Raw genomic sequence first — 25,465 nt, 5'->3', positions numbered from 1 at the left:
TTCACTTTTTAACATGGGTTTTGAACTGGAATAGCAGTTCCGTAGCTTGGGCTGAGACGAGCATAAATCAGGAGCTTTTACAGCCCAACGATCACCCTAGGCAAAGATATTCTATTTCTCGTCCCGAAAAAGGTGTCTTGCGTTGAGGATGTGTGCCTTGCATATATTTCCATCCAGTATGAAAAGAGCATGGGTCCCGAAAATTATTCAGAAACTAGAGAAATTATCTACGAGAACTCTAGAGAAATTCTCGTACTGATCAATTAGGACATTCAGGGGAACATTATCAGATCGAGCAGATCGCCCAAATGCCGGTGGCTGCGATAATTTCTCTGTTTCTGAAGAATTTTCGGGACCCATGCTCTTTTCATACCGAATCGCGTGTGCCTTACAGAAACTGAAAAGTTCTTCCTATATCAAAATATAGAAAATAATCTTTTGTTATAAAAAGGTTTTATTTTCTTTGCTGATTATTTTGAACATAAAAAATCATAAATCCGTTGCAAAAAAATAATTTCGTGAAAGTGAACTATTTCCTTTAAGTACTCGTCGAATGTATATTCGTTTTAGAAAATGAGTCAACCATTACAATTTGAATTAAATCTGCGAAAAAACTTTTGTTCTGACAACCTCAATTGCCAGATGACATGAAGCGGCTTTGTTCTAACTGATTTACTAAAGTATTGCATGACACAGGCGTCACTTTCTGAATTTTATTGGTAGGACTCTAATGGCTAATTTCAGAATGCCGAAGCAACTCTTTCCGTGCATCGCCACAGGGCTAATGAATTCTGAAATTATTGGCAGGGCTCCGGCATTACCAAAGCCTATACAAAATGACACCCATGCCCTTGGATTTTTTATTTTGTTTTTCCATACTCCTAACTGGCTTGCAGTCTGCATACTTATCTTTCAACTATGCTTTGGATGGATCATGATGAGAATCGATGTAAATGGATTGGACCTGCCTTTTTTCCTAGAGAAATTCCACCATTATATGAAAAAGCGACACATTTGAAGCAAGAGAATGATTCGAGTTTGCGTTTGTTCCCGTGCGAGTTGACATGAGACCATTTGTGGTGAAACACACGCCCAGCCCAGTCGATATGACCTGCACTCTGTGAGTTAATGGGTCACGGGGTATAATAACCGAAAATACACCGGTCGGACCTGAAACACCAGCTCAGAGCGCCATTCCGGGCCCCCCCCCCAGTCGGCGCAACACGCGCGCTAATCGGCGCAGCACGCGCGCTAATCGCATCTGGCACGCTCAGCAACACGCGCGCGCCGCTCGCCGGGCCGACCGAGGATGGGCGCCGCTCGTGCAGCCACTTTTGAAAGGATTGACGGCCGAAAACGTGAGCCGCTTATTAGCCGGTGGGCACTTAGCGCACATTCCTGGATATAATTAAATGTAATGCAATGCAGATTTATGCAATATGTTTATTGCACATATTCCGTGTCGTTGTAAAAGTTCGGTGTTTCCTCATAACAAGACAGGTCTCATGGGGCTATATGTGATTCGGCTAGACAAAGCTCTCACTATTGAAAGTGTGGGTGTCATTTTTTATGCGTTTGACAGGGTGTGCACCATAATCTGACGGTTTTAGCTCACATGAGCTGACCATCTAACTGCGAATGAATTTAAACCGTGGGGATCAGACAAATACGATGGTTAACACCCGACGCACATGGCTGCGGTCATCCGATTTTTCTTTGGGGGGGGGGGGGGAAGGGGGGCAGGGCAACTGCAGCAAGTCATGGCGAAAATGCCGGCCGGATATGTATCCAACTTCGGGATATAACTTTGACATCACCTATAGGTATTGGCGTGGCGACATCGTTTTTTATTTTTTTATGGGAAAGGCAAACATATCAGATTGCTTTAAACCTAGTTTGGGCAGGCGCGTAACCACCACTGGGGACACTGGGGACCGGTCCCCAGTAACTTTTGGGTTACTGGGGACCGTACCCAGTAAAACCGACGACCTCCTCAGTTTGCTTAAATAGCCAAATATTGTCTCTAAATCGACGTGAAGAGTAATATGTAGTCAACGGAAGACAAAACAATGCACGTTTTGTTTAGCCAACGCCCGGGTGGGCCCCTCAGCCAATTTCGCCATGGGGTTGGGGCTGGGGGCTTTTTGGCCACACCAGATTATCTCGGAAAGTAAGCAAGCTAGAAAGACGCGGTAAAAAGCAACAGAGAGCTCACTACAGTATCTTTCAAGAATTACATATCTCATGTTTTATCAGGTCATCGCTGAGGTCACTGGAGTCTGAGGTCACTGGAGTCTGGAGGTCACTAAAGGCAAAATTTTCACGAAGTTTTGTTCCCAATTTTGACAACTTTTCACAAATCGGCGCATAAGTCAGGAACCAATAGAGCTGCAGTGCTGCGGGAAAGCGCATTCGATAGCTGTTTCAAAGGCCTTTCTGAGTAATGCTCTCAGCTTTGACCTAAGGTCAACGGCTTAGCTTCCAGGCTAGCGTTTCATTAATGCCGCATTTGCCGTTGGTGAAACTCGTTGGCTATTTTTCTGGCTGATATTTTTTTTTTCACACCGGCGGATATTTTTCGCCTGGTTGGTGAAACTCGTCAGCGTTTTTTTTTTTTTTTTAAGAAAAATTGCGTCAGCCGGCTATTTTTCTGTTGGTATAGCTGACCTCTGGTGACCTGACCTTAGGTGACCTGGGGTAAAAATTTTCACAGACGATGCTAAATTGGGGTTTCATAACCTATACCAAGTTTCGTGGCGGTGCGCGCCGCGGTTTTCCTTACACGCGCAAAATACTGGCAGGTCTGGCCAAAAACGCCCCCTCTCCCCCCTCAGGCGACTCCTGAAATATAATATTTGGTCTTCGCAGCCCTCCATGTGGTCCCCAGTAACTTCAGACTTGTGGTTACGCGCCTGAGTTTGGGGCGCTTTTTATATAGATATTCGCGATAAACCTGGGGGGGGGGCGTAAAAGACGCCCTCCCCCTCCCTCCCTGCACGGCGAGGGTTAAACACTGCCTATGGTTGTGAACATCGGCAGTGTTTACCTACTGTACCGCTGTCAGGTTAGAGGATTGGATTAAGCTAGAGGATAGGGGCAAAAAGGTTAGAGGTTAGGGGCTCGATGATGTATGTAGAAGACAAAACGAAAATGTGTCGTTCATCACTATTGGTTAGAACACACGATATTAGCTAGAACAGTGAACGGCCTGCCTGCCACCTTCGATGCGGACAAATTCCGAAGCTCTGCGCGGGATTTGTCATAAAGATAAAGATGTCCAAGGCCGACATGTCATACTACGAGCCGAGGCTAAAACGTTCTTGGTATCGTGGCCCTAAGTTCTGCTTGAGAACTCTTCTCCGCGACGATTCCCTTTGCTTGATTCCTCTCGCCTTTTTCGTTCATCACGGCCTCCGGGCTTTATGTGATTTTTAACCTCCGACTTTGAGGAAGAATGGTTGGTTATGGGCGCCAATATATAGTCTCGTTGCTGGCGCGCCCTAAAACACCAAATCTGATTTTGAATCTTCACATCACGTGTTCTTAGTAGGGTAATGTTTTCTCTACAATACGCAAAATCTGCGGGGCTCTGCATACTTGCTCACTCAATATAGCATATTGTATGCCAATGCAACGCGGTTATGCTCAAGATTCTTACAGATCAAGATAGTTATGCTCAAGGCAGTAGTTATGACTTATGTGCTGCAAATGCCTCCGAGATTACTCTTACTAGTTTTACTTCATATGGGGACAACCCATTGCTACCATATGCTGCAATTCTAGCCATGGTTTGTGACGCACCTGAGACGATAGGATTTCCGGATTTCTAGGGGTTTCGGGGGTTTCATGGATTTTTCGCTTCTGCTTTTAGGTAGTGGGCACTGGGCAGAGGCCGGTCGTAAAACTTATATTGTTAATTGGGTGAGTAGATACTTACAATTTTCGTTTTTATTATTTGCTAATGGATTGAATGCTTTAAAGGAAATAGTTTGCTTTTAACATGGGAGACCGGGGGTTCGAACTTGAATGCCTAGCAGTTTCATAGCTTGAGCTTGAGCTGAGACAAGCACAACAATATTTTTACGGCCCAACAATCACCCCAGGCAAAGATATTCCTTTTTTCGTCCCAAAAAAGTGTGTTGCTGATGAATGCAGCCACGTCATTGTTAGCAAATCAGCATGCTGCTTACGGCCGATGGGTACACAATATGATGGTCAATGTGTAACAAGCTTCCGCGTCAAAGTCAAACAGTATTTTACATAGAGTATACTAATTATTTATATTAATATATTATTAATATTTTATTAATATATTGTATTTATTATATTAATAAGTATCACATTAATATAAGTATGGTATGAAAAGATAGAGTTCCACCGAGTGCTTGCTGAAGCATGAAAGCCTGCTTTTAGCATGCCTTTTTAGCTCCATTTCTGGTTGTCTTAATTTGCATATTTTTAGATCATAAATGAAACTTTTGAAAGTAATTCTAATATATTTTCATTTTGGACCACATGTTGGACGCATACGATGCCTACCTGTTCCGTTTTGATTGACTGGTTTTGGCATACATAACTGTGTTAGGTTTCAATTTTACTGAAAAGAAAAGTGCATTAAAACTAAGAACTTTTACATGCTAACCCAAGGTGTGCCAAAAAACATTTTGGGTGTTTTTTAGGCTGCTCTACAATCCGCATAGCCATATTTGACCCATAAGTGATTGTGATTGACATTGTCATGCACCATTCATCAATCGTCATTCATGTATCAGTATGATAAAACGAAGGTTTAAAAAAAGTAAAATGCAACAAAGTCAGATTGAATGCCAAAGGTGCATAGGCCATGACTTGCAGATTAGTTAGCTGTGTGATTTATGGTGTAGGCTAGTTCAGGGCCTCGGCTAACATGTTAACTACTGGGGCAAATGCCCCAGTAGAGTCGAGGAATGCCCCAGTAGTGGTCAGGCTTTGCCCAACCTCCACAAAATGAGAATATATCAATATTAACGTACATTCTTTCATTCGGGAGCGGTTGAAGACGTTTGTGGCAAGAAATCAGGGGCGGCGGAAGAGGGAGTGCACGGTGTGCAGCTGCACCCTCAATTTCCATCCAAAAACATAGGCGTACAGCCCACCGCTAAAGTAATGTAGGGTTTTACCAATCTCAACGATTGGCTTTGACTGGCGATTGTTTAATGCGGAGTGATCGAAAAGAAGATGTCAATAGCTAAAATTGCAGCTGCAAGGGTGACGACTGACGATACATATAAGCTACATTCAAAGTTTCATTGTAGTCTGACTAATCGTTCCTAAGCTTCAGAAGCAGAACATACCCATGACTGAAACCGCACATTACTTCTGCTGTGGACTGTACATTAGCAAGCATATCTTTTTACACCCCATAATCCATCTTCGTTCGAAAGAGCGTCAAAAATAATGACGAAATTACTTGAGCCACTTTTTTGGTGAGGTCAAAGGTCAGGTCATGGTGAAGGCCAACTTTCGCCGATTTTCAGGTCGAATATCGACAGTTTACAAGATGCCGACGCTTAACTCGGGAACCAATTAGAGCTACAGCACCGCGGAAAAGCGCATTTGATAGCCATATTAGCATGCTTTCTGGTTATTTCTCTTAGATTTGACCTAACGCCAACGGTTTTGCCTGCAAGGGGCAAAAACTACTAAAGACGATTTTGGGGGAACAGTTTTTCTGCAATAACTTTTGACTCATGCTTTGCACGAGCCAAGGCCCAATGCAAGCGCTTTCTTTTATCCGACATCGTGTTCCTCTCGTCAAGACGCATCAAATTAACTACAATTTGACCTTGAAGGTCAACTTGAAAATTCGACCTCAGGTTCAAGTCATGATCTGACCGGAAATTGTCATGTTGCATATCAGTCGATCTGCATCGTCTAACCAAACACATCTAAGGCATTTTCATCGCTCTAGCATGCCTCTTTCAAAAGTTATTCGCGAAAAACTGTTAGATACCATTCGTGAACTGAGATGACCTCAGGGGCATAAAAAAGGGTCACGGGTGCTATTTTCATGTTCAGTGTGTCAAAGTCACGTACAGTGTTTTATAGTGTTTAGAATAACTTTCGTCCAAAAGAGGTGGTTTTGAATTTCTCCCATTGACTTATAATAGATCGGTCGCAAAAGTGAGCTGACCTTAGGTCACCGATATGAAAATTCCGAGATATAAATTTTGTACATGCTGTTGCCCTTATCAATCGCTGAAAGTTTCAAAGCGATCGGTCACTCGGTGTAGCTACGGCATACATGGAAACATTTCATGAGGTGAGGTCACTTGAAGTGACCTGGTAACCTGATCTTGAATGACCTTGGTCTGAGATTTTTACAACACGTGTAAAATTGATGGGTGATGGAGCGCCGCCGTTTTTTAGATATCCGCGAAAAACCGCAGGAAAAACCGCAGGTGTTCAAACACCTGCGGCCCCCCCCCCCTGCTGGGGGCCCCCCCAGCAGGGCGCCAACACACTTTGACGATTTGCCCCAGTAGTCAAAATTCCTTAGCCGAGGCCCTGGGCTAGTTTGTAGGTTAGTAGCAAGTTGTTGTGAAATTCTCTTCATTTTCAGGCTTGTAAATCTCTTTTCTGGTAAACCTACCTGTGACATTTTTACCTACAATTAGTAATATAATTTGTGTCTTGCATTTTTACAGAAATAGCTGCTAATCAGCTTTCAAGATGAACCGTATGTCCTGGCAAGGTAAGTGAGTGATCTCTGTTGCTGTTTTGTGCATACATGGATGGTAAGAAACTCTGTCCATGTCCAAGGTACTCCTCTCAAAGGCCATCATTGTGCAGGTGAGGAGGCCGGAGGGGCACATCTCCAAGATCAAAGACTAGGGTGCTGGTGAGAAGTGAGGACCTTGTGTACAAAGCTGTGAGTGAATAAGTAGTTAAATACCGGACATGCTGCTTTTGCTGCTTGCCATGGGTGGAGCAATCAAGCTGTAGATAAGTAACATTTTGCCATGTAAGGACAGACTAGTTGGCCGAAGCATGCCAAACCTTGCCTCAATCTTTCATTGAGTGGCAGCTTCTCACTGTAGGACCTAACAGATACACTTAGAGTGGCTCTTGCAACAAGGCTATTATGTCATTTTTATTGTTGCTGCTAACAAAAATTCAAAAGGCTCTTGTGTTATGGTTGGATTGACAAAGCCATAGCCTTGTTCTAAGTCTAAGTCATAGTCTAAGCAGAATTTGTTGTTTGAGACCCTGGCCCCTTCCATCCGGTCACACAATTCTTAGTAACTCAGTAACAGAATAATTTAGGCGTCAAAGTTTAATGTGCCATCAAAGCCGCGCACGGCACGCCCTACTCAACCGATTTCAACTGGCTGCGGCTGCTCCCAGCAACAGCAAGACATCTCCGTGAGGAGCCTCATATATCGGGCGCCGTAGCGACTCGAACTCGGGCTTTCACGACCTGAACCCGGGCTCTCACTACCTACCGGCCAACGCTCTACCAAGTACCAACTGAGCTCAGTGACAAGCCATTTGGCAATACATATTGTCAAATGTCAGATCAATTAATCATATGTGTGTGCACTTATGTGTCGTGTCGTCTATCAGCTTTAGTACAAACTATAGACTCTCGTGGATAAATTATATGTCATGTCGCGTCCGGCCCACCGTTCTGACCACACTCGGTGGCATGTGCTGTCACAACTCACAGGACCAGGCAGAGTTGACAAAGGTGTCCGGTCACAGCAATCCATGCTCTCCCTTGTAGCCAATTTTACTCGGATAGCTCTGAATTAGCATTATCTATCCTGTACGTTTCACTATTCGTTGGAAATTCGATATTTCTTTCTGCTTAGGTAGTGTGCCAAATTCCTTTTTTCATGCGTCACACAACGTTGAAGTGCAACCTCGTGTTACATAATAAAGTGGCGATTCGCCATTCGTGCTATATCGACCCCAATTAATAAATGGTCGACCTTGTTGACAAATGGCAGTGGTGCGTGTTGGAACCGGAAAGCGGGAGGACACTTCAGCAGCAAGGTTCTCCATTGACTAGGCCATTCTGGCGTGCGCCTGCTGCTTATATTGGGTGGAAATCAAACAATGTCTTGTCTCAGAATGAACGAAGGTAGTACGATGTTAAATGCACGTCGCTAGCGTGTTGTCTTTTTTTGTATGAGGTTTTCTGTTGCGGCTCTATAGGGAAGGCATGTTGATAGTTACGCCGCCGCCGCTGCTGCTGAGGTGTTTGTATCGAACAACGCCTGAGCTTCACCAGTATCGGGCAAGTCCTACTTCGGTTAGCTCCTACTGACGTGGCGCCACCGACATTTTCGAAATTTTGAACAGGAGGAAGCTGTTAAGACACCAAGCTAACCGTGTCTTCGGAAGATCTCCCCATCCGAAATGGTAAATCATTTTCTGCGAGTGAGTCCGTTGCCACCGCGCTCGCCGGCCAACCGTCCTGCACCTGGGGACGCGAAGTGTGCCGACGAGCGCATCGAGCTGCCGTCGGGCGCCTGTCGCTCGTTCGTCCGCCTGCTGAGTGCCGCCGGCCTGATGGCTGGCCGCGGCTGGACTCCCGTCGTCGGAGCGCTGGTAGCCTTCGTCATCCACTCCGTCATTGGATTCATCTTCGCCATATATAGTCTCCAGGAGTTTTGGAAGGATCAGCGCGCCGGAGAGCCGTTCTTCAGATCGTTTTTCCAGTCGAACTTCATTGGGATTCCCCTGGCTATGATCTACCTGTCTCTGATGCTGTCGCTGACCGTGGGCCGGCGCCGCTACAGCCGTGTGCTGGCCGAACTCTGCAGCGTTCTGAAGGAGTTGGAGCAACTGCCACAGCCCGTCACCTCGTGGTTGCGACCGAGCACTATCGGTATGACCATGTGGGCGCTTACCGCTGGCGTGACGGTCAGCTATTTCGCTACCAAGGTGCATACCACCCTGTGGATATGCGAAGCAATACCACTTCCTGTCGGCGCGACTTCTGGTTTCTCATGCGCAGAGTGGGTCGCACTGACAGTCGGTCTCGGTTACTCCACCGTGTCCTTCGCTCTGATCGCCACGAAGTTCCTCCTCGTCGGGCTGCTGCTGGCGCACGGTCTCCAGCTGGTGAACGGCAGACTGGAGGCTCTGGCTGCCGCCGCCGCTGCCGCTGACACCACCGCCACTGATGAGGTGGTCGCTGTCGAAGCCGTCGCCGCCAAGGCTGACGTCACGCTTGTGGAAGCCGCCGAGCCACCGCTGTCGGATGAGGCCGAGCTGCGTCGGCTCGGTCATCTGCACCGCCGTCTGTCGGAGGTGACCAGCAGCCTGTGCTCCTCCATGTCCCCGGAGCTGACTACGCTGATCGCGGTGGCCGTGATGTCGCAGGTGATGCTGGCCGCGCTGCTCTTTTACCCGCTGCGGGACATGGCCTTCCTGCTGCGCTACCTGCCGCTCGCGGCCGTGGCGATGGGCGGACCGTGCGAGACCTGCCAGCAGCTGCTGAACCGGCTGGACGCCGGCCGCCGGCTGCTGCTGCGACTCGAGTGGCACCGCCCGCAGCTGGGCGGCACGGTCGGCCCCCTGCTGAGGAGCGTCCAACACGACCTGGAGACGGTCGGCGACCTGGGCCTGTTCCGGCTGCGGCGCTCCACCCTGCTCAGCGTCTGGTCCACCATCGCCACCTACATCATCGTGATGGCGCAGTTCAAGATGTCGGAGATGACCAGCGCGCCGTGATCCAGGACGACGTGGTATAGCGCGACGTGCTACACCTCATACAGCGGGCGATGCGTAGCTGTACTAGCGATAGGTGTAGGTAGTCCACAGCACCTTAGCTCGTAATGTGGGTTAACTTGTGGGCTAATGTGGGTTATTACGAGTTAACAACTCGTCGCTTGTCCCGTAGCTCAGTTGGTAGAGCACCGGACTCCCGGTAGTGAGAGCCCGGGTTCGAGACGCTCTGGCGCTCGATATTTGAGACTCCTGACGGGGATAATCTGCGGTTGGTGGGAGCAGCCGCAGCCAATTGAAGTCAGTTGAGTGGGACAGGCCGTGTCCGTCTTTGAAGGGCACGGTAAACTTTGGCATCTAAATTCTCCCGTTACCTGGAACTGCGCGTTCGGACGGTAGGGGTCGGTGTTTACTCAACAAGCTCTGCTTAGCGTGGGCTCCGGCTCTGTCAGTCCCTCCATTCAAACATTCGAGCTAAATTTATAAATAAAAAATATCCAATAACTAGCTCGACGGGTATCACTGTTTGTCCCTCGAATGTGTCGTGCCTAACTTCGGCATGGATGCTGAATACTTAGTGTATTTCTCATCCATAAGTACCTGTTTCTTATGCATTATTTCGTATATTTGGATCATCGTATAGCTCTATTAATACCCTGTAGTAGTGTAGTACGCACCTGTTGACAAATACCTTTGTCAGTTTAGGGCTACAGTTCTCACGCAATGTCGATTGCTGCCACAGCATCCCGTTGTATCGTATCGCAAGCCACCACAGATGACAAGCATTTCAGATGGACACTGATCCGCTGTCATTACTTGCCTGTTGTTCGCGGATTATTAGTGTGCACATGCATGTATCGTAAATATTTTCCGGGCAGTTCGGTGTTGTGGTTGGCTACTGCAGCCAGCAGCAGCTTAGACGTGAGCTATTTGAGCATTATTCTGCAAAATAACAGACGTTACCGGTGCTGGACACCTGTTGTGGCTACTGAATGTGGGGACTGTCCAAACATTTTCGTGGAGGCGGTGCTATGTAAACACTGTTGCTACCGGTAAACTTTGGGTCGCGGTCGGCCTGTTTTTCCTCCATTGTCGTCTTGGCCTTACCTTATGGCCCCATCCAAGTCCAGTTTGGTGTGTCCCAATTCAGCGACCAATTCATCAGTCTCAGAAGCTGTCGCTATTCGATTGGTCCATTATTCTTGTGCCGGACTGTTTGTAGTCGCGGACTGTTACGTATGTCGTGAGTAATCCTCAATACACTAACATTAAACTTATCGGAGTTTACTGTGCCGACCGTCACCTCAAGCCAAATATTTGCACCTGCATACAAAATTAATAATGTTCGGCAACTTTGCCAATTCCATGACCATACCTAGCTCTATTCATCGGCTGTGTTCTAAGCTTACCTCGTTCTCACCAAACTATGGTCCAACAAATGTGTGACGAGAGCTAAAAAAAAACTGGCCAGCGGCACCTGCCGTCTGACTCTCGATATCTAACCCCTAACCCCTGACATCTGACCCCGACCTCCTACCTCAGACCTGTAACCTTTGACCTCCGACCTGTGACCTCTGACCTCTGACCTCCGACCTGTGACCTCTGACCTGTGCCGGCGCGCCGGCAGATGTGGCGGAGCGGTACCGCCGCTGGAGGGAGGACAACTCCCGCAACAGTGACCTGATCGTTCAGCTCTGGGAGGAGGTACTCTGCGCCAAGGTCGACAAACTCGGGGATGAGAGTGAGTGCACAGCGGTGGGACATGTCGGGCAGGGACGGACCTAATCGCCAGAACTCGGGGTAACAACCACACCTGAGATTTCAGGATCATGCTAAATCTTCAAAAACGTTCGTTTATGTTGTCTTTTATTTATTGATTTCTTAAAAAATATCTTGCCAAATTATTTAAATACACGCCACCTGTGACTCGGTTTTGTGGTTTCACTGTGTCGCCTAATTCTCCCCTGACCTACAGCGCCCTCTGCACTGCAGAGCCCGCCCTAGCTGCCGTCTTGAGCCACCCTCTCCGTTTCCATGCCCCTATATTCTACCCTGGGCCGCAGGTGGCAGTGAATCTGTCAGGCAGTGTTTTATGTCACTGTAGTATAAATATGACAGCTGGGTATGACCGAAATCGCGGTCTGTTGCGCTTCGATTCCATTTTAAAAGTCATTAATACAGTACGAGTTGTGAAACTCGGGGTCGAGTGAATGGGTAGGAATTCCCCGGGCCGGATCTGCTGCCAGTGTGTGCAGCAGATCCGTCACTCTATCAGCCCACCGCTGGTTTCACTCTATCAGCCCACCGCTGGTTTCACTCTATCACCACCGCTGGTGGGCTGATAGTGACATGAGGCAAATGCTGACCTTTTCTTTACTGACTGGCCTTTCGATTTGTCGAAGAGAATGCGATATTAGGCTAGACACCCCCGGTTTTCCCCACATGTAGCATACGAAAATGTGTATCTGTGTGAACAATACATGTAATTCCGTCTTCCCTCACGGAATGTAGCACCCACGTACGTCCGTGTTCTCTTCGGAATGGATATGTGTACCCCGTTTTTCAAGAGCGTCAAGTTTGTAATGCTCCTGTGCAGAACGGATGTTGTTACTGCGTTATTTCCAGCTCAGTATAACACAGGTGTCCCTGCGTTCTCTCTACCTGCAGAGTGGATGGTGGCACGGCTTTTACAGCTCATTATAACACACATGTGTCTGTGTTCTCTCTGCGCAGAGTGGATGGTACTGGAACAGGTGGCCGTGGCCGCGCTGGACCTGCACAAGATGACCGTGGCAGAAGACTGTCTGGTGATGTTGTCCAAACAGTTCCCCGGCAGCCAGCGCGTCAGGAAACTCAAGGCGCTCAGACTGGAGGCCCTGGAAAGGTTAGAGGGGAGAGGAAAGGAGAGAGGAGTGGAGAGGGAGGGTGTATCTGGGAGAAATGGCGGAAACTCAATGCGCTGAGACTGGAGGCGCTCGAGAGGTCAGAGCAGAGGAGAAAGGAGAGGAGATGAGAAGATATGGGGATGGGGTGTGCTGGGATGGGGTGGGATGAGACGAGAGGACAGGACAGGACAGGACAGGACAGGACAGCACAGGACAGGAGACTAGGGAAGGAAAGGAAAGGAGAGGAAAGCAGAGAGAGGGTTATAAGAGAGATGTGCGGACAAGGCACAGAACGTGAAAGACGTGTCTCACCTACACCATACTCTTCCCTCTCTTGACTCCCCATCCCTCTCTGCGCCCCCCCCCCCCATTACAGGTATGAGGACGCCAATGACGTGTATGACGCCATCCTGCGCAAGGACGAGACCAACACGGTGGTCCGGAAGCGGAAGATCGCCATCCTGAAGTCGCTGGGGAAGACGTCGGAGGCCATCAGGGAACTGGTCGAGTACCTGAAAAAGTACGACGCGATGACTGACTGCTATCGATGCTATGCTGCAGTCGCAATTTTGGTGATCGTATGTGCATTCATGCACGTTCCTATCCGTCAGGATGTTTTGTTTTTTAATTTTTATGTAGCCTGTATTGCAGACCGTTTTACTAGCCTCGTCGGCCGATTTTCTGCTCTTTCTCATTTCGGGTATCAACATTCGCTTATGTTTCAGGCTGATGCAGGGTTATGTTTCCCGTTCATTTGTTTCCTTTTGACAGTTTTTTGTTTCCAGTCATCCTCCCTGCGTCTGCTTCTGTCCCTCACGCTCACCCACCCGTTTCGGCAGGTTCATGTCGGACACTGAGGCGTGGATGGAGCTCTCTGACCTCTACATCAGCGAGCAGGATTACGCCAAGGCCGCCTACTGCATGGAGGAGCTGCTGCTGCACAACCCCCACCACCACCTGTATTTTCAGAAATACGCCGACATTAAATATACACAGGTACGCGGCGCAGCCCCCCCCCCCACACACACAACCCCACTACTACCTGTACTTTCAGAAGTACGTCGATATAAAATATACTCAGGTACGCTTAACCCTAACCACCACATAGACCACTTTTAGAAGTACGCCGATATTTAGCTCACAGGTATGGTGGCTGGGAAATAGGGTGTACGAGTTGAGAGAGGTTGGAGGGGTAGTTGTGGGAGCTGTTTGTGTTGTCTACTTCGACCAGTAACTGACAGTGCCGTCAGCCAGCTAGCTCCTCTGCCGTCCTTGTGCCTTGTGTTGAGGCACAAGTCCACCGTGTCAACTCGTCCACCGTGTGTTTCAGGGCGGCTTTGACAATGTGGAGGTGGCACGCTCCTACTACTCGAGAGCTGTGAAACTGAGCTCCGCCAACAACATGAGAGCCCTCTACGGGCTACTGCTGGTGAGCATTGTAGTGACTAGTCTACTGTTCGTCTAGCTGTGGTAGCGTTCTCTTAGGGTGCGTTCGCAGTCTCCTCGGACGAACAACATTCTACGTCGTCCGGCCAATCCTGTTCGATAACCGCAGCCGAGCCCCCGCCGACCTTGAACGGCATTGGCCGCACAACGTAGATTCTTCATCGTCTCCGAATCCGAATCTAGGGTAGGTCTTTGTTTGTTTGTTTTGTTGGGTTAGGCCCTTTCGGTCGACAAGACCATTGCAGAGCCGGAAGGATGATAGGAATTAGGGGGAGACATTGGTCTGGGCAGGCACCCTAGTGAGTCGCCGGGGCTGAGCCCGTCCAGAGGACAGGCCACCCAGCCCCAAGGCACTCACTGCACCCGGCTACGGGGTGCGCTCCCTCAGGAGCAGCGGTGCCGCTCCAAGGGAGCAGCCCGCATGAGATAAAGTTGCCTGTCCAGCCCGGAGTGGGGTTGTGGCGTGGAGGAGAAGGATTTCAGTATCCTGAGGATAGAAGCACGGATAGGTGAGGATAGGTCTGTCTGCGAGCGCTTTATGTGGCTGGCGTGAGAGCTCCTTGGCTTTTGGCCCCTGTCGGCGCCGCCGCGGCGGCTGGCAATGGATAGTCGTAGAGGGCGCTGGGAGCAACAGTGGATGCTTGGAGGGGTCGTTCTTCGGCGCTGTTTTTCACAGTCTTTGCTTTCCAGGTTGATGGTCCTTCATTTGTGTAAAAGGCTTGGAGAAGCGTGGTGTAATTTCGATCTTTTTATTCATTACCTCATGAATGATCTTGCAAGGGAAGTTAAGCGAAACCGGTATCATAACTACGCGCATGGGCTACGTAATTATTTGAAACAGCGGTATGTGATGACAAAGTTCAGTAATCGACATTCTTTTACCATCGCAATTACGCCCTGCCGTAATGTTTGGCGATCACGGCTCTCGGCATGTCCAGACTGCGGTAACCCTCCCGGCTCCCACTCTCCCTCTCCGGCGACCCATGCCTCACACTGCTCTGTCCTCTCTAGCAAAACTTTGACCACTCTCTCCTTCCCATCCCCCGTCTCCTGACCCGTTCGAAATACGCCCAGCCACTGGACAGCGCTGTTTGATCGATAGTACCGGCTGCTCGTTTGATGGGCCGATCTTCACAGTGGAGGGGCCGCCGCCGACCGGCCACGAGACTCGCCGGCCGCTTCGGCTAGCCAACTTGGTCGATCCATGGGCGGCGGCGGGGTCCCGATGGCTCATCTGGGGTCCTTTAGTGCCGTGTCAGAACGACGGTGAAAGGCCGGACGATGATGGGTCGGTCCGACTTTTGTCGACATGAGTGGAGGTCAGGAAAGGAATGGCAGGCCAGTTCGGTGCAGGGTATGTCATGGAGAGGTCTGGATGAGCGATAGGATGGGCGTCTTTTTATGGAGGCTGTTTGTTTGGATGAGCGGCTTATGAAGAGGAGGAGATCGACTGTTATGCTCTTTATTCTTGAGTTTTAGTCTTCAATTCTTGTTTTTCGTGGGCTGTTTCAATGCTATGAAATAAGGACTTCAAGTGGAAGGACATCTGGATGCATTTTTTTCGGGCACGGAGTGGTATGTTTACACACTATTTGCGTTCAGAACTAAGATATTTTAGTTCTTGGCGCAATTTTTAGTTCTGAGTTTAGTGGCGACTTCAAATTCCCGAACAGGATCGGTCTATCTCGAGTTTTTGGTTACTTTTTTCACCCAGTTAGCTGGCGAAGTGCTACTTTCTCCAATTTCGCCCTGAAGTACTCAGTAACGATTTCCCCAGGCTCACGGCTCTCTATGTCTATGTCTCGACTCTCTAGAGTCTAGACTCTAGAGTCTCACGGCTCATCCCTGACGGGTGGGCCGTTAATACTGGCGGTCGGTGCCTTGCGAAACGGATACAGGCCACTGGGCGTGGAGAGGAAATGTCCCCGTCAGTTACCGCTGTGATTGGTTTACAGCCCGTGACGTCATAACGTGCAGCCGCCCAGTGAACCCCCGTGACTGGACTGAAGTATGTGCCGTGTTTAATTACCGATGCTGAAATACCTGCTTTGGTTGGTCGGCGGTCGTGTAAAAGGCTATTTAGAATGATAATTTCGCATATGAAAAGCAGTATAAATGATGCAAATGTTATAATTTGAAAGTAAATGCGAGCCGTTGTTATGCTTCAGCCTGCTGCTCTGGGAATGACACTCGCGATGAATGGTTTGTGTCGCCATCCCCTACAAAGAACAGGAAAAAATCGCAATGGTTCGGTTGTCCTGCCGCTCACTTATTTAACACTCATTCGCTGCCTATTGCTAACCATATGACCTGTTTATTTCAGTGCTGCTCTCAGATCGCCAACTCACCCAAAGCTCAGGCTCAGAAGAAGAAAGAGAACACCAAGATCGGCCAGTGGGCCGCGCAGTGTATCTCAGACAAGTGAGTACCGAGCTCCCCTTCCTACCGTTTACCACCCATCGTTCGCTCCCCACTGACTCCGTTCCTACAGCACCGATCGAACCACGGGGCTCGACCAGTCCGGTGTACTGAATCGCCGGCCCTTCCGCTGACACCACTCGTGTATCATGGCCACGCTGAACTTTGGACAAAGCCCCGTCGGGCTGTTGTTCGAGTCTGTTTACCGGGTCGAACGGACGCTTTTATTACTTTCGAGTTCCGAGCACATGAGTTTGTGAGTTGACCTACTATTGTATGTGTTCATGTTATAGACAAAGCCCTTCAAACCCCTCAAGATGTACTAGTTCCCTATTGATCCGAGCCCAAATGGACCATAGCAGTCGGCGTCTCCTAAAGCCCCAATAAAGAGCAAACCCATCCCCTCTATTCTTCACTTCTCTTCGCCTCCCCCCGCTCCCCGCTCTCTCCCGCTCCTCCTTTTCGCGTCCTCATCCATGTCACGTGCCGCCGCGTCCCTGTCATCAACTATTGAGTGAGACCCATCTGGACGACCGCGTACGGTACGCCGTCTCCGCTACCGCCTCGCTGCCGTCAGTACCATCATCAGACTCGATATTGGAGGCGAGCTGGTGTCCTCAGAAGCCAACGTGAGGCTTTTGTGACCGGCAATGTCACTGGGGAGTCAGGCTGGAGGCTATGTGCGTGAAATTTGCAGAGGCGGAAGAAGGCTGACATGATCTTGATGTTCGATCCTTGGTGGCTGCCAGGGGTGGATTTTTTTGTTTTTTATTGGGGTTGCACAGCCCTGAAAGGGCGCCCAAAGCGGTACCGAGGGGCGCTATAGTCCGGAAGTGGGCGCCACCAGGTACGGTCGTAAACTTGGCGTTGGGGGGGGGGGGGGGGAATTGGCAAAGGGGCCCCTGTAGACCCTCGCTGGGGGCGGTGTGTTAGCTTAACCCACGTACCGCGTAGGGGGGCGAATATCCGCCCCCTCCCCCTGAAGTTTTTCGTAAGTAGCGGAAAACTTCTGAAACCAATATGAGACCCTTATGATCTTAAATGATCTTAAGCCCGGCTTAAGATCATTTAAGGCCAGTATTGAGATTGACCCTCATAAACCGGGTGAGACCTCGCACAGCAGTATGGGTCTTTGAACTCCAACGTGGGTCTTACGAGACCTGCCTGAGCCATCAGAGGCCAGTGCGGGCCCGGGGTCATCAAAGGCCAGTGCGGGGTCGTCAAAGGCCAGTTCGGAACCTCTGAGGAAGTGTGAGCCCTTGAGGCCAGCGTTGGTCCTTGAGAGGTCAATGTGGGACCCCTTGACTGGTATGGGCCCTAAGAGACATGTGTGGTGCCAATGCGACCCAAAATAGACACAACTAACGACATGGGGCTCTCAGAGACTAGCAGCGGCCCTTAAAAACCTGTACGGGCCAAACAGATCGACAGGGGCCCTCCGAGATCGGCAGAGAATAAGAAGATAGCATGAGGCGCCTATGATGGGCAGGCCCGGGCTCTCAAAGACCTAAATGGAACTATCAGAGACCAGGGACCCTTGGCAGCAGACATGGGCCCTCAGAAACCGATGTGACCCCGATATGGTAATAGACCTTAATGCCGGTCCGTTGCGACGAGATAACGGCCCTCAAATTCCGAAATTCCGACATGGGGACCAACAGAGACTGACAAGGAGCCTTGGAGGACGGCATGAAACGCCAAAAGTTCTTCCTTGGACCCCAGAGACTAAATATGGGACTCTCAGAGTCTGGTGCGGGGCCCTCTGAGGCCTGTTTTGGGCCACCAGGGTCCGGTTCGGTCCATCAGATGCCGGTTATGGCCCTCAAAAGCCGGTTTGGGACCCTGAGTGGCCACTGGCCAGTACTGGCCCTCAAAAACCAGTTGGTCATCAGAGGCCAGCCCAATATGATCCCTTACAGGCCAGTGTGGAGCTCTCGGAGGTCAATGTGGGCCCTCAGAGCCCAGTGCGAGGCACCCAAAGTTCAATCTTGAGCCCTCAGCGACCGGAGTGGGTTCATCATAAGTTAGTGTGGGTCCCTCAGAGCAGCCTCAGTGACCAGACTAACCTGGCACCCCAGAGACCATAAAAGGGCCATCAGGGGCGGTGTAGAGACCCCATAGACCGGCTGGAGCCCATTGAGGCCAGTTTGGGGCCCTCAGAAAAAGAAATGAGGCCATTAGAGGCGTGGACCCCCAGAGACCAGTTTGGGAGCCCTCAAGACCAGTACAGGGCTCTCAAAGGCCAGTTTGAGGCCCTCAGAGGTCGATGCGGGCTCTTAGTGACCGGCACCCAAAGGTCAGTCCTGAACCCCAGAGACAGAAATGAGGCCATCAAGAGATCAGTGTGGGGCCCTCAAAGGCCGGTTGGGGGACTCCTGATGCCGCTTTCGGGCCCTCAAGGGCCAGTGGAGGGCTCTGGGAGGTCGATGTGGGCCCTCATCGGTCAAGGTGGGCCCTTGAAGGCCACTGAAGCGCCCTCAGAAGTCAGGATACTCAAAGACCGGTATGGGGGCTGTTACATAATACCTGGCGTTGGTTTCTTGAGCCTCGTGACAATCGGGTAAGAGCCAGGGCCCCTACGCCCATCGGGGCCCATCGGTTGTTTAAGGGGGCAAATTATATGATGGCCATTTGGCCCCTGATTTGTCTTTGGGGGGGGGGCATGGCCCTGATGCCCCCCTGCGACCTCCACTGGGCGGTGAGCGGCGCACCAGGAATCGAAATCCACGATTTTTTTTAACTGGTCATTTTTGCATGTCCGACAGCTCTACGGCCTTGTGACAGCTCAAGCTCTTGAGAGGAGGGTAGTACGGGTACCTACATTAGAGGGGGCGGCGATGCAGCGCCTACGCTTAGAGGGGGCGGCACCTACATTTTATGGGCAGCACCCTAACTTGAGGAGTGGCACCCACGCATGGGGGGGGGGGGGCGGCATCTATCTACATGTGAGGGAAAGGCACCTTCATTTCAAGGGGTTGCACCTACACTTAGGGGGTGGCACCTACATTTGAGGGGGCTGCATTGCAACTAGGCCTTAGGGGGCGGCAACTACACGCTAGGGGGTGCCATCTACATTCGAAGGGACGGCACCTACATTTTATGGGATGACCGATGACACCTATGCATAAGTGGCCGGGGCCAACATTTGTGGGGGCGGCGCGGCACCTTCATTCGAGGGGCCGGCACCTGCATTCGAGGAGGGCCGGCACCTACATTCGAGGGGGCGGCACTAACATTTGAGGGGGCGGCACCTGCATTCGAGGAGGGCCGGCACCTACATTCGAGGGGGCGGCACTAACATTTGAGGGGGCGGCACCTACATTCGAGGAGGGCTGGCATCTACATTCGAGGGGGCGGCACTAACATTTGAGGGGGCGGCACCTACATTCGAGGAGGGCCGGCATCTACATTCGAGGGGGCGGCACTAACATTCGAGGGGGCGGCACTAACATTTGAGGGGGCGGCACCTACATTCGAGGAGGGCCGGCATCTACATTCGAGGGGGCGACACTAACATTTGAGGGGGCGGCACCTACATTCGAGGGGACAGCGCCTACATTCGAGGGGCGACATTTACATTTGAGGGGGTGGCACCTACATTCGAGGGGGCGACACCAACATTCGAGGGGGCGGCACCTACATTCGAGGGGGCGGCACCTACATTCGAGGGGGCGGCACTTACATTCGAGGAGGGCCGGCATCTACATTCGAGGGAGGGGGCGGCACTAACATTTGAGGGGGCGGCACTTACATTCGAGGGGGCGGCACCTACATTCGAGGGGCGGCATTTAGGTACATTTGAGAGGCGGCACCAACATTCGAGGGGGTGGCACCTACATTCGAGGGGATGGCGCCTACATTTAATGGGCGGCGCCTACATTCGAGGGGGCGGCACTTACATTTGAGGGGCGGCACCTACATTCGAGGGGCGGCACTTACATTCGAGGGGGCGGCACCTACATTCGAAGGGAGCGGCACCTACATTTGAGGTCTGAGGAGGCGGCAACTAGGTACACTAGATAGTTGAGGGGTGACTATTGCCTACATGATGGGTAGGGCTCTTTTGAAAGATGGTGCCAAGTCAACGGGTGGCATAGAGTTTTGGGATGGCTCAGGGTTATGGGGGCGGCACCATTCGAGTCGCCCGCCGATTTATTTCAGTTGTAAAGTTGGGGTTGCACAAACCGATGTTGGGGTTGCACAATTCAAAGTTGGGGTTGCACGTGCAACCCCAACTTGATATAAAAATCCACCCCTGGTGGCTGCATTATATTTTCCCTCCGTTATACTACTCCGGAAATCAAAAACATGACGATGACCTGAAGTGAAGTTGCAAAGAACAATTCTCGTTGATCAATTCAGTTAAAAAATAACAATTCAACAAAAAAAGAAAAAACAAAAGAACAAAAAAAAAGAAAAAAAAAGAAAAAAGAAAACATAAAAAAGAAAAAAGAAAAAGAACAATTCAGTTGCAAGAGAACAACTTGTCCATCCCCCCACACGCTCCGACGTCTACCCTCGACCATGCATCTCTCTTCTGATACCCACCTGGTATCGCCTTCCCTCTCCCACCCAAGCTGGCTCTAACTTTGTCCGCGGTAGAGCCGCCGAAATCCGCGTGTCTTCCCGGCGCGAGTTGTGAGATTCTGTCCGAGCCGGGGTCGTGGACCAGTGACAGCGGATATAGAGAGCCGGTGGGAGCGGGGGACCACCACGGTCGGTGTTTGGGGCGGTGTGTCGCGCTGGTGGTAGTTACGTGTGTGTTTTGGTGTGGAGCTGTCCCTGGGGAGAGTAGGATGGAGGTGGAGGTGACAGCGGTGGTGGCGGTCGGGACTTGGCTGGCTGACAGTTTGTTATAGCTAGGTAGTTCAGCTTGGCTTTGTCGACAGGGTAGGTGCTAACTGTAAGCTACGTATATAGAGCAGTGGAGACTCTTGACTGTCTGAATTATTTTAATAGTACGCTTTTGGAAGCTTGCTGCCTATTTTTAAACACGCAGACTAAATGCAAATGACTGATTCTTGATGACGCACCATGTCATAAGCTCCGACTTTTATGTGCAGTCAAATGGACAGACATTTATAACTTTCGTCCGACGGTTGTCGCTTGTCTCGAAGCTGTCATTCAGACGGAACGGAGGCTCTTAGCGTGATGCATTTGGAGTTGGAATTACTTAGTTAAATTTGCCAGAGAGATTCTGGAAGCTTCATTGTTTTCACTCATAATATCGAGACGGTTTGGAGATGTGAGATTATGCTCGTCGTGCTGACGCATGGAATTCAGTAACGCATATTCATAACCACGTATGCATGTATACCCTTTCTAAGATTCTAGTGATGTCCAAACCCGATAGCTCATGACCTTTCTAAAAAAAACGACCCTTTGGGGAAGCTGACAGAATTTGTTCTTATTTTCGATTGGCCTCACATTTGAAACCGTTACGTATCGTCCCGTCTTACCCTTACCACCCCGTCTTATGCCGTCTCGTCCGTCCCGCCTCATCCTCTCCAATTCCTTTCATCCCATCCATCCCATCCCTCCGTGTCTATCCACCGACTCGTCCGTGGCGTGGCGCCGGTCCGTCGCCCTGCCGTCGTCATCGGCGACGAGTGTCGTTCCTTGGCCGTTCCTTGGCCGTTCCCGTCCGTTCTCCGGTCGTGGTCGAGCTAACCGTGTATGATAAGCTGCCGGACGCCGCGCTCCACTGCCGGTTAGGGCCGGCCATGTCCGGTTAGTACCGGTTAGCACGGGTAAGTACCGGTTATGGCTGGCCGGCGCCGGCGTTATGTGTGCTGCTGCGATAGCGAAGGACAGATTGGCTGTCATTGACGGACTGAGAGTCCTGACGCTTGGTTGAAGCGACTTAAAGTCGGGGAGGAATGGCAGTCAAGGGACTTGCTCGCCGTTTGCGAGTATATCTTGCTCTGCCTTCGAAATTTGGTCTCTATACTTCTTCCCGTAGGATATCCTAATACACTACCATGGCCAGAGTTTGTTCCTGACATTTCACTATGATTTCCGTGTGTTAAGGCTGCTTATTTTCGTGTCACTATACTGTCTTTAATACCATGCGTGGGAGGCACACCAGCCTTACCGTATCCTAGGGGCTTTGTCTGGGTTATGCCGTATCAGCGTTCGGAGGTCTGACCGGGTCTTCTTTGGCAGGTACCGTGAGGCGAGTGGCTCTGAGGACAACCAGCCCGTGGAACAGCTACTGGGGGCGCTCACACTCAGCTAGTTGGATGGATAGCTAGACTTCTGGCATGATAGATAGACCGACTGCTGGGCGGGCGATCAGCTGGTCCAGTTGGACGTCCAACTAGCCAAACAGCTAGTTGGAGGTCAACTAGTGTTGACAGTCAGCGACACTGATTCAGTTAGATTGGAGGCCCACCGATCTGACTCTCAGTATGTTGACCTGTCTGATAGTGCGACTGTCACAGATGAACGGTTCACTGAACTGGCTAGCCGCTGTGACTGAACTGTGACACGGACTAAAGCCGACGATGGCTAACCTATGGAAAAATGGTGGCACCGACATAGCGAACAGAACAGGACAGGCGTGGAGCTTGCATACGACCAAGGACGGATGGTGGTAAAGGTGGTATTAAAACGGAGACATAACCGTGATCATTTGATCACAGCAGGTGTTTGTACTGGTGAGTCGAGCTCGTGAAAGATGGAGCGCTAGCACCGTCTGAGCTGGTCGAATTGTGCCCATGGTGACCTCTTGACCCATAGTTGTCCTACAATTTAGCGTTTATCCTATTAATTGTATGCCGCAATGCTACGAAAGATAGTGTGAAAGACTTGACAAGTATGCGGCATCCTCGGAATTCGGTCTAATAACAAGCCACGTTTATGTTGCACTTGTGTCTTGCCATGCCACGGAGGAATCCCATTGTGTATACGCACGCGCCACTCTGTGTTTCTGTGCCGCTCGATTATTCCCATGTGTAATTATGTGCGTTATGTTCATTGGTCCGTGTGTCGTGTATTGGTATCGGTAAACGATTATGGGCGCGGCGTGGTGATTGGCTGGTTGCGTGTGTACTCTGTCAGACGGCGTGTCATTTCCGTGATTGAGAACAGAAGCGTGCAGTGATTAGTGGGTGCGTGTAATCGCTCGTGTGGCGCCATGAGTTATTTCTGTGGTGATTTATGGCGTTATGTCATCTTACTCTACTCCGGTAAATAACGTCCCGAAATGAAATAATTTACAGGTTTATTGTGGCACGCTAAGTGTAGCATCATGCCGATGTTGGTATTTGTGTTATTCTTGTGTTGTGTGTGACAAATATGAAATACACGACCATAAGCCCGCGGTGCCGTTTTGGTTGCTATACAGTACAGTGGATGGATCCCAATGCCAACGCAACGTAAGAGAGGAATGAAGGATTGTAATTGATCGCTAAGCTATAGCGTCTGGTGTGGTCAGTGATGTGGAATCTGGCCCGGGTTTATGTGTAGTGGATTCCGCCCCAACCCTTTCCAGTATTCTCGGTAAGGCAGTTCGCCGGTCGGGATATCTTACCTCGTCCAGTGATACCCCGAGTCCCTTGAAGCCGGACCGGGTCCGACCCGCCCACACCAAGACGTTGGTGTGGGCGGGTGGTTGCGGATGAACCCGCCGAGCTAATTAGAGAATACTGGTGGCTGTGTTTATCCCACCAGGCGTTTCTGAGAGGTTTGATCAAACCACTGTCACTCTATCTGACGTGCGGCTAGAATGAGGCTCTGGAGATATGGAAGTGTAAGGGTGCTCCAGGTTGGCGTGGTTACATCAATTATTACGGAGCGAGCGAAGCGAGTGTAGTCTTTCCTTAGATTTTAAAGGTAGTGTGCCAGCTTTCTTGGGCCGTATGGAGTTAATGGCCCAGATAAGGAGAACCGGATTTTTAGAACTTATCCATACCTTCAAAACTCATGGAAACGTCTTAAATTCTTCAAATTTTAAGTACCCCAGTGCGAAATTCGCCCCGACGGGTTGTCGGTCGTACCCCAACCACATTTCACACCACTATGAACAATAAATGCACACACTGAAATCGCTATTACCGATATGCTCATCCAATCAAGTTTCGATAAACCCGTTCATCATCATCTCCTGCGGTTTCGAACACGCCTGTTAGGTGGCTTCTGATGCTCGTCGAGGTCGGAATTTCCAAATACGCGTGGTGCGTCGGGCCGCGCGCTCTGACTTCGGCCAAGAAAAATGCGTCAGCTGATCATTGTCATTTCTGCCACTTGCGTGTGGTGAAATGGGGTCATAACTTATAAGACGGCTCTTTCATATCAATTATTTTACATAAAATCATATTTCAAACCATAAATAATGTTCGACAGCCAAATAAAAGAAACAATACCAATACGGGCTTACAGTTTAAGGCTCGACATTGTGTTGTCTACGATTAGACAGCTGATAACTCATTCCCGTACGTCGTATGGTCGTAACACTATAATGACCTTTGCTTATTGTCACAAGTGCGCCGCATTCGCGATTGTTGCCCGACGCCTGTTTGCAGGTGAGCCCACTACAGTTGTTATACATATCTAAAAACCGAAAAACTTTTAGGCGAAAAAGGCACTATTCCAGGCCCATTTTTGATTTTTTTTTGCGATATTAGGTAAAAACAGAAGCTTCTTATCCTAGGAAAAATAAAATGGGAAATCTTTCAAAGGTGGCACACTACCTTTAACGGAAATTTCTGAGTATGAGCGGCCGGCCGGCCTGGCCGGCCGTGGTCACGCTTTTGCGAGGCTTATATCTCAGCAACCACTTGACCGATTTACACGCGGTAATTTTTGTAGGGTAGCTTCGTTCCTTCTACCAAGCATTGGACTATTCCTGATGCATGTGGGTGACCCCTTATGCACGTGCCACGTGCAAAACGAAGAGGTGTCCGTTTTGTAATTGTTGCAATATCTCGGTAACTACTTGGCCGATTGCGCTGAAAGTTGGCATGTAGGTAGGCACCCAGGGCAGTAGGCACTGCATA

The 25,465-nt window shown here is 50.1% G+C and overlaps 1 protein-coding gene across 1 annotated transcript; it reads left to right on the top strand.

Annotated features, from left to right (window-relative positions):
• Positions 1 to 3,792: 3,792 nt before the first annotated feature.
• On the top strand, positions 3,793 to 23,788 carry LOC122385149 (ER membrane protein complex subunit 2-like). The gene is made up of 9 exons (XM_043373219.1): positions 3,793 to 3,921; positions 6,687 to 6,733; positions 11,345 to 11,458; positions 12,451 to 12,601; positions 12,979 to 13,122; positions 13,442 to 13,598; positions 13,933 to 14,031; positions 16,372 to 16,469; positions 22,632 to 23,788. Exons 2-9 carry the CDS (start codon positions 6,712 to 6,714, stop codon positions 22,702 to 22,704), a joined length of 858 nt encoding a protein of 285 aa, XP_043229154.1. The 5' UTR covers positions 3,793 to 3,921; positions 6,687 to 6,711; the 3' UTR covers positions 22,705 to 23,788.
• Positions 23,789 to 25,465: the final 1,677 nt, after the last annotated feature.

Source organism: Amphibalanus amphitrite, unplaced genomic scaffold, assembly GCF_019059575.1.
Source record: "Amphibalanus amphitrite isolate SeventyFive unplaced genomic scaffold, NRLGWU_Aamphi_draft 000210F_arrow, whole genome shotgun sequence".
Taxonomy (NCBI): domain Eukaryota; kingdom Metazoa; phylum Arthropoda; class Thecostraca; order Balanomorpha; family Balanidae; genus Amphibalanus; species Amphibalanus amphitrite.
This window is presented reverse-complemented; position numbering and strand designations above follow the sequence as displayed.

Coding starts and splice junctions, on each gene's coding strand:
- LOC122385149 (XM_043373219.1), top strand. CDS start 6,712: ATGAACCGTATGTCCTGGCAAG. Junction 13,123..13,441: donor CTGGTCGAGTACCTGAAAAA/GTACGACGCGAT, acceptor CCGTTTCGGCAG/GTTCATGTCGGACACTGAGG. Junction 16,470..22,631: donor GCGCAGTGTATCTCAGACAA/GTGAGTACCGAG, acceptor CTTCTTTGGCAG/GTACCGTGAGGCGAGTGGCT.